Genomic DNA, 19,192 nt, shown 5'->3' with positions numbered 1-19,192 from the left:
GAGTAAGATGTAACCTAGTTAATGACTATAACCAGGAAGGATTCATGTTTTTTTAAAGGCACATCTAGAAATCAAGAAAAAAACCTTACAAGCATGAGACAGAAAAAAAAAAACCTATTTACAAAAGAAAAAAAGTCAGATGAATATATCTGATTACACTACAAGTTGCAAGTCAGCAATAACAATTTTTGGACAAGCAAAGATTCAGTTCACCTATACACACTACTTTTAAAAAATAATGGGAGAAATTTTCTAATATAAAAATTGAAAAGAATTTAATCATGACTATACCAACATCTCAGGGATAAGTAAAGAGCATACACACACAAAAAGCTATTTTGCAATATTTAAATGGATGGAGGCAGTGATTGAGAATTTGTGATATATGTTGTACAACTAGTTTGCAATACAAATAATTTCCACTTACATTCCTACATTAAACTAGCTTAAGAATAAACTTTCTATTATATAATTCATTGGTCAGCAAATATACACTTGTAACTTACTATGCCTATAGCAAAATTCTTATCAAGTGCACAGATCTTTGATGCCCACAAATGGAACTTCTCTTTAAGAACTACCATCCCTGCAACATCGCACAAAGTTAGTTTTCAGAAAAGTACTGTTTATATAGTTTGATTTCCTGTGCAAACTCTAGGTTACATTTAACAAGTATGTAACTTTTTGTATTCAGTCTTCAATGTCTATCTTAAGGAAGCGAATCACTTTTTCTAAATAATTTTGAGATGAACTGTTATTTCAACATTTGTATTTGGAAGAGGTAGGAATAACATGTTTCATCTCAAATGGTGGGAGGCTGAGAATGTTTAACTTTAATTATAGGTTTTAAGTTTTTGGTTTTAGTATCTAAATACTTATCCAATGGAAAATAATATATTTTATATATATATCATATGTAAAATTGTATAGGTAACGTATTTTCTATGTATTACAACTTATGCTGTTGGTTACCCAAGGTTAAGTTCCCTGTGATCATTTCAGTAACATACGTGAGTAAACATGAAAAAGAACTAACATTTGGCTCTTACAAGACCTTTCACAGTAGGTCAAAAACTGAGAGAGAAGGAGTCTTACAATTTCACTCTACCCAACGTCCCAGTTAGCTACCCAGGCCTCAATTCCGCTACACTTTTCCATCACTTTGGAAAAACGGACTACAGAGCAATCTTTCGAGCAATTTCATTCATTCCGTAAGTAGGCATTCTTAAGGTACACGCTTCAGCATTTAACCAGGGCTGTTTTTACTCTTTGGGGGACCCAAGGCGCCCCTGCTTGCTGATAAGGAAATTTCGTAAACTTCAGTCCTTCTCTCTGTTTCTCCCTGGCCCACGAAAGCAGGGACATCTCAAAATTCCCAGCCTGGACTTGGGGCACTGCCCACCTCCAGCCTAATGACGAGGACCGAGGCCACTCAGAGTTTGCAAGGTATTAAGTTTGGCAGCAGGCACACGCCCGCCTGAACCCGCCCTCACGTGGCCCCTGGGACCCAATGACCGAGGCCCACGCTTTCCAGACGGCCGCATGCGCTCATGGAGCCAGACCTCGCGCGGCGCCCCGCCCCGGCCTCACGGTGCGCCCGCGTTAATTGTCCCGTGAGGTTCTGGCCGCTGGGCTTTCGGGTTCCTACCAAGCTTTGTTTCCGAACTCGGCCGCTGGATCGTGTCCTGATTGGCTTGCTCTGGAGGCGGGATCAGGACGCATTTGAGACTAGGACCACTTCCTGAAGCTCGAGGCAGGAAATTATCTTGTATCTCAGGAGTCCAGTGGAGAAAGTGCTGTCTGTCGCATTGGTGGCGGCGAGAGTGGGCGGTGGGTCGGGGAATTGGCCGTTTCTCTCGCTACAGCTACAGGCCTGTTTCCATCGCAGCACCACGGCCCCCTCCTCCAGTCTCGACCCCGGCCCGGCTGCCGGGGGCGCTTCTTCAGGCTCCTTGACGCCGCTCCAAGGAGAAAATACCTGGGCATCGCCTGGGCTTCCAGCCAGGGGACTGGCTCCGGGGTTCAGCACTCCGGACGGCAGTAAGGAGTGCCCTTATCAACCCGCGCCCTGTCCCCCTCCCTGAGCCATTGACACCCTGGTCCAGAGCGACAGCCTTGGACCTGGGACTAGACGGATCCAAGACGCTCAGCCCCGGCCTCCCACAAACGGGGTTCTGCATCGTCTCTGATATGTCTCCCACCATCTCCCACAAGGACAATAGTCGGCAACGACGGCCAGGGACTTTCAACCACTCTCTGGATATGAAGAGCGGTCCTCTACCGCCGGGCTCCTGGGATGATGATCATCCGGAGTTGGTGGGCGGGGAAGGGGACAAAGAAGCTCTTCTGGGGGATATCGGCGCTAGTGACCTCTCAAAACCCCCAAGGAGCTGCCGGGCCGAATTAAGCAGCATTTTGCTTTTGCTCTTTCTTTACGTGCTTCAGGGCATTCCACTGGGCCTGGCAGGAAGCATCCCACTTATTTTGCAGAGCAAAAATGTTAGCTATACAGATCAGGCTTTCTTCAGTTTTGTCTTTTGGCCCTTCAGTCTCAAATTACTCTGGGCCCCGTTAGTTGATGCGGTTTACTTTAGGAACTTCGGCCGTCGCAAATCTTGGCTTGTCCCTACACAGTACATATTGGGATTCTTCATGATATATCTATCCACTCAAGTGGACCACTTGCTCGGGAGTACAGATGGCAGAAGCCCCGATGTTGTTGCTCTCACTGTGACTTTCTTTTTGTTTGAATTCCTGGCAGCCACTCAGGACATCGCTGTGGATGGTTGGGCGTTAACTATGTTATCCCGGGAAAATGTGGGTTATGCTTCTACTTGCAATTCAGTAGGCCAAACAGCGGGCTATTTTTTGGGCAATGTTTTGTTTTTGGCCCTTGAATCTGCCGACTTTTGTAACAAATATTTGCGGTTGCAGCCTCGACCCAGGGGAATCGTCACTCTTTCAGGTAGTGTATTTAAACTGTTATGCTGTTAGGTATATTGTACGTTTATGAATCCTTTCGACATGTGGGTGCTAGTAGGAACAATAATTTACTGGAAATCATTTTAATGGGAAATGACCCGAGGTAAGGTTTCTGTTTTACTAAAATAAGCTTCAACCAGAATTATAGTAGAGCAGTCATAATTGATTAGTATTCTGAAATGAATTGGAAGGGTAACTCATCCAGTATACATTGTTGTGTAATGGCAAACAAAAGTCTTGAGTCTAGGAATCCCTTGGCACTTGACTAATAATACTCAGATGAACATTTTTTAAAAGTCTAACTAGTGTGAAGACATAAACCTAGCCTGACTTCAGAGTTTGTTTTTTTTTTGTCTCTTTGTTAGATTGAGATTTCTAGCTCCATGTCTTCTGGTTCATTTCTACCCCTACTCTTAGACCAAGATCCCTCATCCAGCCTTCTGGTGGATGGAATAGGGTTAATTCATTCACACATTAATGAGCAGGCTAAATGACAGGGTTCAAAGGGCCTCCTATGATTAAAGCCAAGTCCAGCCCACAAGAACTTGTGAGATTCAGGCTTTGCATTGTAGGCAGCACTTGCCCTTGTTGAATTATAAGATTTCATGAAGTAGGTAGATAGAGTTCCAGAATGCACAAAACATCAGTTGGAAATGCAATGAAGCAGCAAAGTACAGAAAAATATAGGACAGTATATAAAATGCTCAAAGTGCCTGAAGCAGTCCTTGTGGGGAATGGTTTTGGGAAATGGTGCTGAAAGAAAGATTGTGGCCAAGTTAGTAGGTTGTAACCAAATTAAAGGTCGTTGACCAAATTATTTATTTAGTGTAAGAGTTTGAAGTTTATCCGGTAGGAAATTGGATGTGAATTCTACAATTTCCCTTTTTTCTGCTTGAGTAAAATGCATGGCCCTGTAAAGGATTTTTTGTTGTTTGTTTGTGTTTTCAAACTTCTGAACAACTGAGAAATTACCAATATCAGGAATAACCAACATGGAGATTATAGCAGAATTGGCCATTCTGGTACTGATGATGAATTATGTGTTTCTCTCTTGGAATTAAAACAGCTGAACTTTCTTTCACCTTCCCAGCACTAGGGGATTCCCAATAGGGTAAATGTCTGGGATAGTTGTATGGTGAAGGAAATTTAAGGGTTATATCATAATATTCAGGGAGAGGAAAGAGGGATTCACAAATGTATTTTTTAATCTCTTGAAATTGTATACACTCCACTCTCTTACACCCTAAAAGGCACCCCCTTTCTACCTCCTTGAACTGCTAGTGAGCCACTACTACTGATGAAATAATAGTAGTACTTTTTCTCAGTTGGTTTCAGGGCAAAAATGGCTTGAGAGATATTGCTTTGCACCTTGACAGATTTGTCTCTGAGTTCTGAGACAAATCTGCTTTAAAGATAATTCTCTGCCTAGGAATATTTGTGAATGTGTTGCATCACCACCTTGTTGCGTTTTATGTGTCTTGCTTTTCATTTTGTACTGGAACCCCCAAAAAGGGCTAACAAGATTATGTATTACTTAAAGTGGGAAAATCTCAGTAGAGAAATCATGATTGAGGAGACTGGAAACAAAATTACTAAGTAAATTAGAGCTTTTGCTTAAGTGTGATACAAGAGTGATTAATAAAATATCATTCCAGAGAATGCTGTTATGCATTCAGGAGCCATTTTAATCATATCCTCTCTGAGCCATGACTGTTATCATATGGGAAGATCAAAATTGTGCCATTGGATTCTTACTTATACTGATTTATTATTTTAAAAAGCTGTTTGTTCTGGAATTTGAACTTTGTTCTCCAGGCAATTGTAAAAATAGCTTACTTTTTTTTTTTAGGCCCACACTTGGGGGCATATGGAAGTTCCCAGGCTAGAAGTCTAATCAGAGCTGCAGCTGCCAGCTACAATCACAGCCATAGCTCCGTGGGATCCAAGCTGGGTCTGTGACCTACACCACATGTGTCTCATGGCAATGTTGGATCAAAGCGAGGCCCACTGTGTGAGGTCAGGGATTGAATCTGCATCCTCATGGATACCAGTCACCCTATGAGCCACAACAAAAACTCCTAAAAATAGCTCTTTTTTTTTTTTTTTTTTGGTCTTTTTGCCATTTCTTGGGCCGCTTCCGAGGCATATGGAGGTTCCCAGGCTAGGGGTTGAATCGGAGCTGTAGCTGCTGGCCTACACCACAACCACAGCAATGCGGGATCCGAGCCTCGTCTGCAACCTACACCACAGCTCGCAGCAACGCTGGATCCTTAACCCACTGAGCAAGGCCAGGGATCAAACCTGCAACCTCATGGTTCCTAATCGGATTTGTTAACCACTGAGCCACAACGGGAACTCCCAAAATAGCTCGATTTTTAATTGAATTTTTTATATGTGTAGTATACTGCTGTCTTGGGTTTAAACTTTTTAATAAGAGTTGGAAGGGTTCCTGCATCTTCATTCTCCTTTGTGTGACCACATAATCACATTTATAGTACTGAGTGTTTTGGGAATTTAGTATACTAAGTTAGAAAAACCAGTGGCTTTGAGGGATTCAGAGAGCACAGGAAGAATCATGAAGGAAATAGAGTTGTTTAGGTAATAAAAGAAATGGCAAAAGCTGAGGCAGATGTTTATAAAATGAGAAAATTAAAAAGAGGCATGATTATTTGTTGAAGTTCTGAAATATGTTCTGTTATTAACACTTGGAGTTACAGATACATAGAGATAGAATATATTGAGAACAGTTTTTGTCATCTAGAAAGGAGGAATCTAAATAGTGATTTAGAACGAGAAGGATCGCATGAGAACAGAATCTCTTAGAAATAAAATCTTGATTATGCTGAGATTGGCTTTTTGTTAGCTTCAGGGATATAGAATAGTCCTTAACTCAGAGGTGGGCTTTTTTTGGACCTTCCGTGTTGATTTTCAAGGATCTTTACTAGCAAAAAGAGACAACCTTATAAGCATCAAGAAATGTGAGAGTAACCCAGAAGAACTCAGAAGTTAGAGTGTATAAAGTTTTATGACTTGAAAAGATCATATATTTCGGTTCCTTCTTTCTTATAGATGAGGAAACTGATCAGGAAACACTAACTGGCTAGTTAGAGGTAGAAATGTACGTACAGTTTAGGTTTCCTGACTCTTTTTTTTTTTTTTTTTTTTTTTGTCTTTTTTCTTTTATAGGGCCACCCCCGTGGCATATGGAGGTTCCCAGGCTAGGGGGTCTAATCGGAGCTGTAGCTGCTGGCCTATGCCAGAGCCACAGCAACTTGGGATCCGAGCCTCATCTGCGACCTACACCACAGCTCATGGCAATGTTGGATCCTTAACCCACTGAGCAAGGCCAGGGATGGAACCCGCAATCTCATCATCCCTAGTCGGATTTCTTAACCACTGCGCCACACCACGACGGGAACTCCTCCTGACTCCTTATATGGTATTTTTCCTACAGTTGGTAGGAAACAGAAAAAGCTCAAGGAAAGCCTCAAAACCCAAATATGATATATGCTGATCAGGCTTTTCCACCAGAGAAATCAGCACTCTGACTGCTGATGCCTGAAAAACAATATGCTCCTGGAATGCCTGATGCCCAGAAGTGACAGGCTAAAATTTTGTTGTTGTTATTTTGTTTTTAAAGTAATCTATGCCATTCCTTTACTGCATTGAATATCTGTTTGGTGTTGATCATGTGATGGGTGTTATAATTTGATGAATAAAATCTGAGCATTCTCTGCTCACAAGGAATTTATAGACTATAATGGAGGTTTGCAAACCAAAATGATGAGTCAATGCAGGACTGTAGATATTGGAGGGGACAGTGACGACCTGAAAAACTCAGGCCTTTCCAAAGGCAGGTATCTTCAGCTCCAATAAATTGTTGTCTTGTGGCAGTAGAATCCCAGGATTGCTAGACCTTATGAGTATTCAAGAGAAACTGAAAATTCCTTTTTACTTCCTAATTTTTAAAACACTTGTTAGAATCATAAAACATGTGCTTAGGCCAGATCTAGCCTGAGAACTGGTAGTTGAGGCCTGCCTCTCTAGAAGCAGTGGTAACAATAATGACTAGAAGAAGTGATTGGGATGGAAGCAGTATGTTTGGGTTTGGAGATAGGGAGCAGGATAGTCTGTTAGTGGAGAAGAGGGCCAAACATGCTAGAGCTTATGAATCAGTTTACCTATAGATAGGCACACACATATAGGAGTAAATCAGAGGAAAAGGAAATGATGCTTTGAAACAGCTGATGCTCTAATATGAAGGTAATCAAACTGTTGATGATAATAGTAAAAACAGTATTTTTTAAGACATTCATGCTTTTAGAGAGAGAGAGCACGAGTGAGCACTGAATCCTGACCCGTAGACCACCAGGGAGCATCATGATGTTCATGCTTTGAATTAGAGCGAGAGCAGGGTCATTAATTCTGATTTAGTGACAGATTTGTCTTGCTTTCTGAAACAGTACTCAATATTTATTTCATGCGACTAGAAATGCTATTTAGAATTTGGCGTTTCTAGATCAGTTATTCTTACATAGTCTGTAATACATTCTTTAGCATCTATATCTAGGCTTGTATTATTCCTTCATATTCTCAAAAGATGAAACTATAGAGGAGTTCCAGGGTGGCTCAGCGTGTTAAGGATCTGGCCTTGTCACTGCTGTGACTCATATCACTGCTGTGGTATGGGTTTGATCCCTGGCCTGGGAACTTCTCCATGCTGTGTGCAGAGTCAGATAAATGAATTAATTAATTAATTAATAAAACTGTAGAGATAGCGAACAATTGGAGTTGCTAGGAATTGTGGGAGAGGATGTTACTATAAATAAATATGAAGATGTTGGGGAGATAATGAAACTGTTCTATATGTTGATTATGATGATAGTGATATGAATTTATATATATGCTAAAATTCATGGAACTATATACCAAAAATTGTTTTACTGTATAATTACTTGAAATATGATTTATAAAAATTCATAAAATTAATCCATTACCCTCAAAGTTAATCCCTGGGTAAATGTCTTACAAAGTATGTGATATTACTGCGTTTCACTCTTTTTTTGAGTGGAACACATTCATAAATCAGGTGGATCTCACATTTCAATATACACAAATGGAGCAAGTGAACTTGTTTTCAAATGTTGGGCCCTTGTAGTAAAATGAAATAAGTGAAGGAATATTAGGGCTACTAGACAGAAGGGAGATTAAATTCTGAAAGCTGGAACCCACATCCAACAAGGGAGGTCTTAAAGCTTTTTTTCTTTTTTAAACCAAAGCGAAGGAGAAGTAGTACTCTTGTGATTTCTTTGTCTAGTAAAGAATAGTGGAATTGCTTTTATGCAATAAAAAGTTATAAAAGTCAATTTACAAAATACGCTGCATAAAAGTCAATTTACAAAATACACTGTAAGCCAAAAAATTATTTCGTATATGTCTTACTTTGAATTTTCACTTCTAATTTTATTGAAATTTATGTGGAGGCCAATGGAATTAGCCTTTACTATGTAAATTTATCAATGAAAGAATCATTAGACAGAGTTCCCTGTTGTGGCACAGCGGGAACAAATCCTACTAGGAACCATGAGGTTGTGGGTTCGATCCCTGGCCTCGCTCAGTGGGTTATGGATCCGGTGTTGCTGTGAGCTGTGGTGTAGGTCACACATGTGGCTCAGATCCTGCGTTGCTGTGGCTGTGGCTGGCAGCTGTAGCTTTGATTTGACCTAGCCTGGGAACCTCCATATGCCGAGGGTGCGGCCCTAAAAAAGCAAAAAAAAAAACAAAAACAAAAAAACAAAAAAAATTGTAGAGCCTCACTAGTTGCAAGCAGTCTCCTACTGGCATTTATAGTGTTCCTAAAAACTAATTTAATTGGAGAAAGCAAAATAGACTTATCTAATGCAAAGAGATGTTCTGTTCCTAGAATATTAAAAATGAAAAATATAGAATCCCTGATTTCATCTGTTCTTTTAGGTACAATATTGGTTAAGTATTGCATTTTATACATGTTCTTTAATTTCATTCTTTTTTATTTTGTGTTTTAAATTGGGATTTATATCTTACAATGTATATAATATCAGTATGGGGGTCACAATACATAATTTATATGTGAGCGTGCATGCTGAAACAGTTTTTAAGGATGGGGTTCATATTCGAAAAAGCAAGATGTTCGTTACCTTCCAGCATTTCTATTCCTTGGTTTGATGTTATCTGAGAGAATTTTTGTTTTAATTTCATTTTTCCTTTCATTTGTGAATGCTCAAATTGAAGTCCAGTAGTCATCAATTAAGGTGATGGAACAGGTCTTTCAACACACCTAAAGATTTCTATCTTGGGAGTTCCCTGGTGGCCTAGTGGGTTAAGGATCTGGTGTTGTCACTGCTGTAGCGCAGGTTCAATCCCTGGCCCAGGAACTTCTGGATGCCACAGCCAAAAAAAATTATAAATTCATAAAAGCTTACAAAGAAATGTTCAAGGAAGTCCCATGCACCTGTCCCCTAGTCTCGCATTGTTAACATCTTACATAACTATGGTACAGTATCAAAACTAAGAAATTGACATTGGTACAATCCATGGAGCTATTCAAATTTCACCAATCATAAATGTTCTCATTTGTGTGTATGTAGGGTTCTACACAATTTCATTACATGTAGCATTATATAACCTCTACCACCACAATCAAAATACTCAACTGTATTATCACTACAAATCTCTTTTGTGTTGCCTCTTCATAGCTATACTCATTTACTCCTCTCTATCCCTAATCCCTGTGCAGCCACTAATCTGTTTTCCATCTTTGTAATTATGTTATTTCAGAAATGTTATATAAATGAAATCATGCAGTATGTATCTTTTGGAACTTGGCTCTTCTCTCAGAATAATTTCTTTCAGTTTCATCCAAGTTGTTGCATGGATCACTGATTTGTTTTCTTATTGCTGAGTATTCCGTTTGTTAGACATACCATGCTTTATTCACCATTCATCCATTGAAGGAGATTTGAGTGGTTTCCAGTTTGGGGCTATTGCTATATGAAAATAAGTCTTGATTTCTCTCAGATAAATACATAAGAGTACAAATGCTGGTTTATGGTAAGTACATTCTCAGTTTTGAAAGGAATTATCCATTTTTTTTTTCAGGAGTGACTAAGTAATTTTATTTTCCTACTATTAATATGTGAGTGATCCAGTTTCTCTGTGTCCTTGCCAGCATTTCATGTTATCATTTTCCATTTTAGCTATTCTAATGTACCTTGCATATTCATAGATAGTTTGGAATGCTCCCTCTCATCTGTTTTATAAAAGTCTGAATTCAGCTTGCAGCTTACAAAAAGTGATTTAGAGGTGTCAGGATATAAGTTCAAAAGCTGAATGCTGAACCTCCTATTATGGCATCAGAGTAGAGATCTATCATATATGTTTAATTAAAATGGATTTTGTGCCTGGGTAGAACATATTTTTTTTTTTGTCTTTTTGCTATTTCTTTGGGCCGCTCCCGCGGCATATGGAGGTTCCCAGGCTAGGGGTCCAATCGGAGCTGTAGCTGCCAGCCTACGCCAGAGCCACAGCAACATGGGATCTGAGCCGTGTCTGCAACCTACACCACAGCTCGCGGCAGTGCCGGATCCTTTAACCCACTGAGCAAGGACAGGGACCGAACCCGCAACCTCATGGTTCCCAGTCAGATTCGTTAACCACTGCACCACGATGGGAACTCCAGGGTAGAAGGTATTTTTAAAAATGAAAAGGATGATTCCTTTCTATCTACTCAGTGATATAGTCCCAGAGTCAGCATGAGATAGGAACACTGAATCTATTGGCTTTTCAGCTTCAGTCTTGCATCCTGGGCTAGGTTTAAGCCTAGTGTTTTGGGACAACATGTCTCTTGATAAACCATACACCTGCTTGATCTGGTGCTTGATTGAAGAAACAATTTCTTCTACTTCAGAGGAAAACCCGACATTGTTGAAGTTAATGAAAAAGTATGTAGTCTTAAACATGGCATCTTCCTAAAAGGTTAGGAAAACTAAGGGAATTTTTTTTTTTTTTTTCTTTTTAGGGCCGAACCCATGGCACATGGAAGTTCCTAGGCCAGGGGTTGAATTGGAGCTGCAGCTGCCAGCCTTTGCCACAGCCATAGCAACAAGGGATCCAATCTGCATCTGAAACCTATACTACAGCTCAAAACAATGCTTGATCTTTAACCCACTGAACAGGGCCAAGGATTGAGGACATCCTCATGGATACTGGTCAGGTTTGTTACCATTGAGCCACAATGGGGACTCCTTAAAACTAAAGGGTTTCAAAATTGGCTTTGTATTTACTCAGTTTTTGCATTGTATGCTGTATTTCTAAAATTTAATCCCTGGAGTTCCTTCTGTGGCACGGAGGGTTAAGGACCCTGTGTTGTCTCTACAGTGGCGTGGGTTCAATCTTCAGTCCTGGTGCAGTGGGTTAAGAATCAGGTGTTGCCTTGGCTGTGACATAGGTCCTATCTGGGGCACAGATTTGATCCCTGGCCTGGGAACTTCTATATGCTGCAGATGTAGCCAAAGAAAAGAAAAAAAAAACCCTAATTCTCAAATAGATATGACTGTATTATATAATCAAAATAGCATTTTCTCAGTGCTCTTCAGCATAGATATTTTGAGCAAATGCTTAAGGGAGAGACTTGTGACACAGAAGAAAGTTCTGTTTCTTCCTAAGACATAACTGGTAACCCAGAGCCAGATACATAATATTTGTTTCATTTTCTGTCAGTGAAAGTGAGAGCAAAGGAATGGATGATAGGTGTCTAAAGTCCCTTCTTGCTCTAACTTGTGAAATAGAGCTGTGCAGAAAGCAAGATGAAAGGAAGGCCTGACAGTTATTTAGAGCAGAAACCGAAAACTTGCTTTCTTGCCACTGACTTCTGAAGAACTAAAGTTAATTTCGTAGTGTGAGTTAGAGAACCTGGTCTGAGCCAATGATGGTTGTATCAGTGCTTCTTAATTTCTCTACCTCTTCTGATAGTGGAAGAGAATCAACCTATACCACAAAGGGTCAGGGGGCCTAGTCCAAAGTCTTGAAAACTTGAAATTTTTTTGAAATCTAGTGTGTTTGATCTTTAAAATTACTGGAAATTTTGCCTTCTCTATGATATATGTTTTTAATAAAATGTTTTCCTCTAAATTATTGAGTAAGATGAACTGTTTAGGAGTTCCCTTGTGGCTCAGCAGGTTAAGAATCCAGCATTGTCACTATTGTGGTTCAGGTCTTAGCCATGGCATGCATTTGATCCCTGTCCCAGGAACTTCCCCATGCTGTGGGTGCAGCCAAAAGAACAGAACCTTGTAGGAAGATGCAGCATGTTTGGATTGAATACCCGTTGGCATACCACCATATGGGGCGATAGAGATGGGGCTGGGAGGAATACAAGTAACCAATCTAAAGAAATATGCTTCAGTATCTATGTTCTAGACTTCATGAACATACGTACCGTTTTCCTCAGGCATATCTTTGATAGGAAAGAGCCTACTTGAAGTTGGTGTATCTAAACATCAGGGTAGCATAATGGAAAACATTCTTGCTTTAGAATTAGATCTGAGTTTAAATCCCGCCTCTGGCACTTACTGGTTTGTGATCCTCTTTCGCTGAGTATAAAGTGGGAATAAAAATACTTGCCTTAGAGAGTGACTTTGAGATTTCTTGCACTGTCCTGTGTTTTGCCTTGGCATAATAGACGCTCAGATGCTAATATTATATCCTTGATTACTGGTGAATTGTTACTTAATTTTGCATTCATGGGAGTACTATGTAAGATCTAGTAGCCACTTCAAAATATTTACTTTGTCTTATAGGTCTTTGCACAAAAGTCATGTTTATGAAATTTGAACATCAGCTTTGATATCTTGATCATACATGTATACATCATACTATTTTTTCAGATAAAATGCATAAATCAGAATTAACCAAAATGTTAATGAAATAATGAAATATTTGAATTATTCTTGATAATAATATCCTCAACCGTGGTTGGTATATCAGACTATGGATGGTCTGTAGCATCAAAGCAATACTAATAAACAATAGCCATAGTCTAATGGTCAGTATTTTTGGTAATTGCATTCATAAAACTTAATATTTTTTCTGGTGGTGGCTAAGCCTCTCTTTCTGAGTTGTTACTTCATTCTTCAGTCCCTGTGAGCAATGGAAAGCCTTTGAATGAGGGCTCTGAATGACTCATTGTCACTGCTCCCTTCTTTCTTGTGTTCTGTTGTCTTAACCTTCAAAGTACAAAGAAATTGGAAATAATCTTATCTGCAAATAATACTGAAACCTGTTTAACTTGTTCTTATTCTTTATTCTCTTTGTTGGTATCAAGGAGTTAAACCTAGATGAAGATTTTGTTCATTAAAATTGGGAGAATATACTAGGCAAATTTAAAAATTTTTGCTTAGAGACCTGGTACTCTTAAAGTATTATATACCTGAAAACTTTTAATTTTCACTTAACATTTGTATAGAAACCATTAATTGAAATTTCTAGTGACAGTAAATTTTTTTTTCAGGGTTTCTTAAACAGCTAATTTAAAACAAGTAACATAGAGAATAACATTGTATTTGAAATTCTGTAAACAAATCATTATTTGTCACATTTCACAGATGAAATTAAGAATGCAAAAATAATGAACGTTAGCCTCACTTATAAGAATAATCTTAGGAGTTCCCTGGTGGTGCAACAGGTTAAGGATCTGGTGTCACTGCTGTAGCTCGGGTCATAGCTGTGGCGCCAGTTGGTGTGAAATAACGGCAAGAATATGAAACCCAAATTTAGGAGTTCTCATTGTGGTGCAGCAGAAAGAATCTGACCAGGAACCATGAGATTGCAGGTTAGATCCCTGGCCTCACTCAGTGGGTTAAGAATCTGGCATTGCCATGAGCTGTGGTGTAGACTGCAGACACAGCTCGGATCTGATGTTGCTGTGGCTGTGGTGTAGGCTGACAGCTATACCTCTGATTCGACCCCTAGCCTGGGAACCTCCATATGCCCTGGGTGTGGCCCTAAAAAGCAAAAACAGAAAGAAAGAAAGAAAGAAAGAAAGAAAGAGAAGAAACCCAAATTCAGAAGATTTAGGTTCAAGTTCTGTCTCTTAATAAACCTTTGGCAAAGATTTAAATATCTGAGCTTTTCCTGTATAGTAATTACGCTTGCTCTTCCTGTCTCACATGTTTACTATGAAAATTGAATGATATGACATAAGAAAGGAGTATTTAAATACTAAGGTGAAATTGTCTATATATGAGCGAAGTTGAGCTAAGTAAATAATGTTGTCTCTATCATAAGTAAGGGTGAAGCCATAGTGATCATCTTTATCTAGCACAGCAGGAGAGCAAGACCAAATACAAAGGAAAAACTGGCGTGAGAATGGTCTTTTTTTGGAAAAAGGTGACTAGGCTTCGTGAACAGTAGTGCTGCATGAACAATAAAATTTTTAAAAATATGTAAAATTAAATACGACGTGAAAATGTTAGATATAGAAAACATCTGGGATTTTCTAGCCAAGTCCTTTTATTTTATAGATGAAGAAACCAAATCAGGGTTATCCATTAAGTTTTATAATGGCAAATTAAGATGCATTTCTCAGGGTGGTTGAAGAGACACTTGTTTTGAAATTAGGTGTATAAGGTATAGACTTAGAATGTAACTTAAGGCCCCATAATCTTTCTTAGCCTGTTCATCTGAAAATTGGGGCTTAGTAATAATATCATCCAGTGTGTCGTTGTAGTAAAGGGAATGATATGTGTAAATGCTTATTAGCACATTTATGGCACATGGTATAGACCCAATAAATGTGCCTCTATTTTTAATATTTTTAGTTGTTACGCAGAATCCTCCAGAACATTATTCACTCCCTCTGCTTAATTTTTCAAAATAATGGCTAATGGCCCAGCTGTCTTTCACTGAAACAACACAAAGGGTACTCTTCATGTGTCCCTTTCATGCATGCATCTACAGGTATGAGAAAATTGCTTATATATCACAGTATTGAGAAAAGAAGGTTATTCTTGTTTTTTGGTTTTTTGTTTTTTTTTTGTCTTTTTGCCATTTCTTGGGCCGCTCCCGAGGCATATGGAGGTTCCCAGGCTAGGGGTCGAATTGGAGCTGTAGTCTCCGGCCTACGCCAGAGCCACAGTAACGCCGGATCCTTAACCCACTGAGCAAGGGCAGGGACCGAACCCACAACCTCATGGTTCCTAGTCGGATTTGTTAACCACTGCGCCATGACGGGAACTCCCGGTTATTCTTGTTTTAATTTTAATTTTTTTGGCCATGCATGCAGCATGCCAGAGTTCCTGGGCCAGGGATCTAACAAGAGCCACAACAGTGACAATGCCAGATCCTTAACTGCTGAATTGCCAGGGAACTCAGAGGTTATTCTTAAACAGATTAAAAACAGAGTTTAGGAGTTCCTGTCGTGGCGCAGTGGTTAACGAATCCGACTAGGAACCATAAGGTTGCAGGTTCGATCCCTGGACTTATTCAGTGAGTTAAGGATCCAGCTTTGCCGTGAGCTGTGGTTGTAGGTCACAGACGCGGCTCGGGTCCCGCGTTGCTGTGGCTGTGGTGTAGGCTGGCAGCTACACCTCGGATTAGACCCCTAGCCTGGAAACCTCCATATGCCGCGGGAGCGACCCAAAAAATGGCAGAAAGACAAAAAAAAAAAACCAAAAACCAGAGTTTAAAAACAAAAGGCACAGGATTTCCCCCAACATGGCTCAGTTGTAACAAACCCAACTAGTATCAGTGTCAATGAGGACGCAGTTCCATCCCTGGCCTCACTCAGTGGGTTAAGATCTGGTGTTGTAAGCTGTGGTGTAGGTTGCAGACACAGCTTGGGTTCAGCATTGCTGTGGCTGTGGTGCAGGCCGGCAGCTGTAGCTTCAATTCAACCCCTAGCCTGGGAACTTCCATATGCTGCAGGTGCAGCCCTAAAAAAGACAAAAAAAAAAAAAAAAAAAAAAAGGCAGAAAAATCTAATGTAAATGATCATCTGTTGTCTGTGCTGTCATAATTTAATAAAGAACTGAAATGGTAGGTGCTTAAGAAGTATGACCAATAGATCTTATGGGATATGAAAGTCATCTCCCACTCTTAAGCAGTTTCCTTGAATAAAATGACACAGTGTACTTTTATTTCATTCAACCCACTAAACCCTTTATTCCTTGTTAAGTGTCAATGTCTATTCTGGGTCTATGTAATGTATGTTTAACAGAGCCAAGAGTGTCTTGTTCATTTGCTATGCCTTGTCTAATACCTTGAACATGAAAGCACCTATATATTGATTTTTTTAAAAAACATTTTAGTTGAAAAGTTATATACAGGATTATTTAGTATAAGTGAAATGTGTTATTTCAAAAGTTAATTATAGATTTTAAATAATTTAAATTTCAGATTTCCTCTTTTTCTGGGGGACTGTATTTTTGATAACAACCACTTTGGTTGCTCTTCTGAAAAAAGAAAACAAAGAAGTATTGGTAGGAAAAGAAGAAACTCAAGGGATCACAGATACTTACAAGCTGCTTTTTTCAATTATAAAAATGCCTGCAGTTCTGACGTTTTGCCTTCTGATTCTAACTGCAAAGGTAAGAGATTTATAAAGCAAATTTCCCATTCTGTTGCAATTACCAATACCGTGGAATACTTCTGTTTCCTTTTCATAAGTCCCTTTCCAATAATATTAGAATTAACAATAAAAGCAAGTATTTTCTGTTTATTAAATATGTTTTAAAAGGTGTGATGACTCCAAATAAAATATAATTTCAAAGTAAGCTACATGTCTTAGGATCTTGAAAAAAATTATGCCCATTTGAAGTACATCCAATAAATCTATGTTTTTGTTTTGTCCCCCCGCCACCATGGCATATGGAGTTCCTGGGCCAGGGATCAGATCCCAGCTGCAGCTGCAACCTATGCTGCAGCTGTGGCAACACTGGATCCTTTAACCCACAGTGCTGGGGATCAAATGTCCTAGAGCTGCAGAGACACCATCAATCCTGTTGTGCCACAGTGGGAACTTCTAAATGTGCATTTTTAAATGAATGATATTAATACTTGGAAATGAATAATAATAGCTTTCTACTATTAGAATGAGTATACACTTAATGTCAGAGGTAGTAAAATTACTTGCTTAGTATGTGCTTTATAAAAATATGGAACTGTATGAGTTCCATATTATTAGAGGTCTATTTAAAAATCAATTGGATTATTTTTAAAGTGTTAGAAGGAAATATACTACCAAATAAATGAGGATTTTGATAACTTCTTAAGAATTCTGTTTTCTCTATTAATATATCCTAATTTTGGATTATGCTAGAAGAAAGGTAAGTATATTTTGTTATAGTGAGCTATTACTAGTGTTGGAATTAATATTCCTAAAATCTAAAATCAGTTACAGAATTTTGATATTATGTATTTAAACCTGTCTACATAAACACTTTTACAGCTATCTCTTGATAATCATGAAGTAAAAATTATAGCCTCATTGTTTTGAAATAGTGAGTTTTTCCTCCTCTCTAATGGAAGGTTAAATGTTAAGGAAATATTAGGAATGTTTAAACTTAAGGTTCAACTTTAGGAAGTGCTGAAATTTTCAAGGAGAAAATATAATCTATGTCCTTTAGAGATAACCATTGACAACAGTTTTAGTATATTTCCCTCCAGCCCTCCTTTATATATGTGTGCATGCATGTGTGTGTACATATATTTTACATATATAAATATAATTAATATGTATTAATTATAATCAGGAAGTAATATATACTTATATACATACAAATGCTTTAGAAGTGGATTTTTTTATCTTGTTAGTCTTACTCCATATTCCTGTATCATTAAGTAATATTCGAAAACTTTTTTTTTAAGACCCACACCCATGGCACATGGAAGTTCCTGGGCTAAGGGTCGAATCAGAGCTGCAGCTGCCGGCCTACACCACAGCCACAGCAACACGGGACCATGCATGTGACCTACACCATAGCTTGCAACAATGCTGGATCCTTTAACCCACTGAGTAAGGCCAGGGATCAAACCTTCATCTTCATGGATGCTAGTCAGATTTATTTCTGCTGTGCCACAATGGGAACTCCATGAAAACATTTTTAGTAGCCATATAATTGTCACATTATATAACCTTGCCATAATTTACTCAATCATTTTTCTATTGTTGTATATTTAATTTGCTATGTATTTTAATTATAAAAATGCTCTAACGAACATTTTTGTAACTCTTTCTTTGATGTTCTGAATATTTTCTTCCAATAGATTCTTTTTTATTTTATTTTATTTTATTTTATTTTATTTTTTGTCTTTTTGCCTTTTCTAGGGCCAATCCCGCGACATGTGGAGGTTCCCAGGCTAGGGGTCCAGGCAGAGCTGTAGCCGTTGGCCTACACCACAGCTCACGGCAACACCAGATCCTTAACCTACTGAGCAAGGCCAGGGATCGAACCTGCAACATCATGGTTCCTGGTAGGATTCGTTAACCACTGCACCATGATGGGAACTCCTCCAATAGATTCTTAAATAAGCAATTAGTGGGTGAGTAAAATCTTTTTTAAAGATTTTATAATAATTTATACTGTCACCAGCAACCAATAAGAAGTTGTTTCAGTTACAGAGTCTAGACTCCCATGTTCCCCCTTTAAAACAAACCTCACCCAAAGTAACATCTCTCCTAACTTTTAATACCATAGATTAGTTTTCTTTGCTTTTGAGTATTGTATAAATGGAATACCCAGTATGTATTCTTATGTCTGGCTCTTGTATCCTTTCACTCAACATCATATTTATATAGTTTATTGATATTGTTATTTGTAGCAATAGTTTATCTCCTTGCTTATAATATTCCACTGTATGAACATGCTACAATTTATTCATCCATTCTATCAACAGAACTTGAGGTTATTTCTACTTTTGTACTATTACGAATAGTGCTTTTGCAAACATTTATATACATTGCTTTTGGTGAACATAAGTGCACATTTCTGATGGGAACTATCTGTTGCTGGGTCATACGAAGTGCTTGTATATACTGCCAGTTTTCTAAAGTGGTTATTCCAGTTTTCCCTATGACAGGTATTGTAACTACTGAGTTCTAACTACAACACATCCTTGAAAACATATATATTGTCTCTTTTTAAATTTTTTAATTAAAGTGTAGTTGATTTACAGT

At 38.7% G+C, this 19,192-nt stretch overlaps 1 protein-coding gene across 6 annotated transcripts in view; it reads left to right on the top strand.

Annotated features, from left to right (window-relative positions):
* The first annotated feature begins 1,763 nt into the window (after positions 1-1,763).
* SLC33A1 (solute carrier family 33 member 1) overlaps positions 1,764-19,192 on the top strand; it is a 33,656-nt gene continuing 16,227 nt past the window's right edge. For 5 of the 6 annotated variants that reach the window (XR_014822395.1, XR_014822397.1, XM_021068489.2 and 2 more), the window contains exons 1-2: positions 1,764-2,965; positions 16,414-16,604. Coding sequence is in view for 4 of the 6 variants with exons in the window: in XM_021068489.2 (XP_020924148.1) it covers positions 2,191-2,965; positions 16,414-16,604 (966 nt within the window). In the remaining 2 variants the exon portion in view is untranslated. 6 annotated transcript variants of the gene reach the window in all.

This window comes from Sus scrofa, chromosome 13 (genome assembly GCF_054392235.1).
Source record: "Sus scrofa isolate SSC_HxYL_T2T_F1_AM1 chromosome 13, Sscrofa_HxYL_maternal_Yorkshire_Landrace_v2.0, whole genome shotgun sequence".
Lineage (NCBI taxonomy): Eukaryota > Metazoa > Chordata > Mammalia > Artiodactyla > Suidae > Sus > Sus scrofa.
The sequence above is the reverse complement of the archived record's forward strand: the minus strand, read 5'-3'. Positions and strand labels throughout refer to the sequence as shown.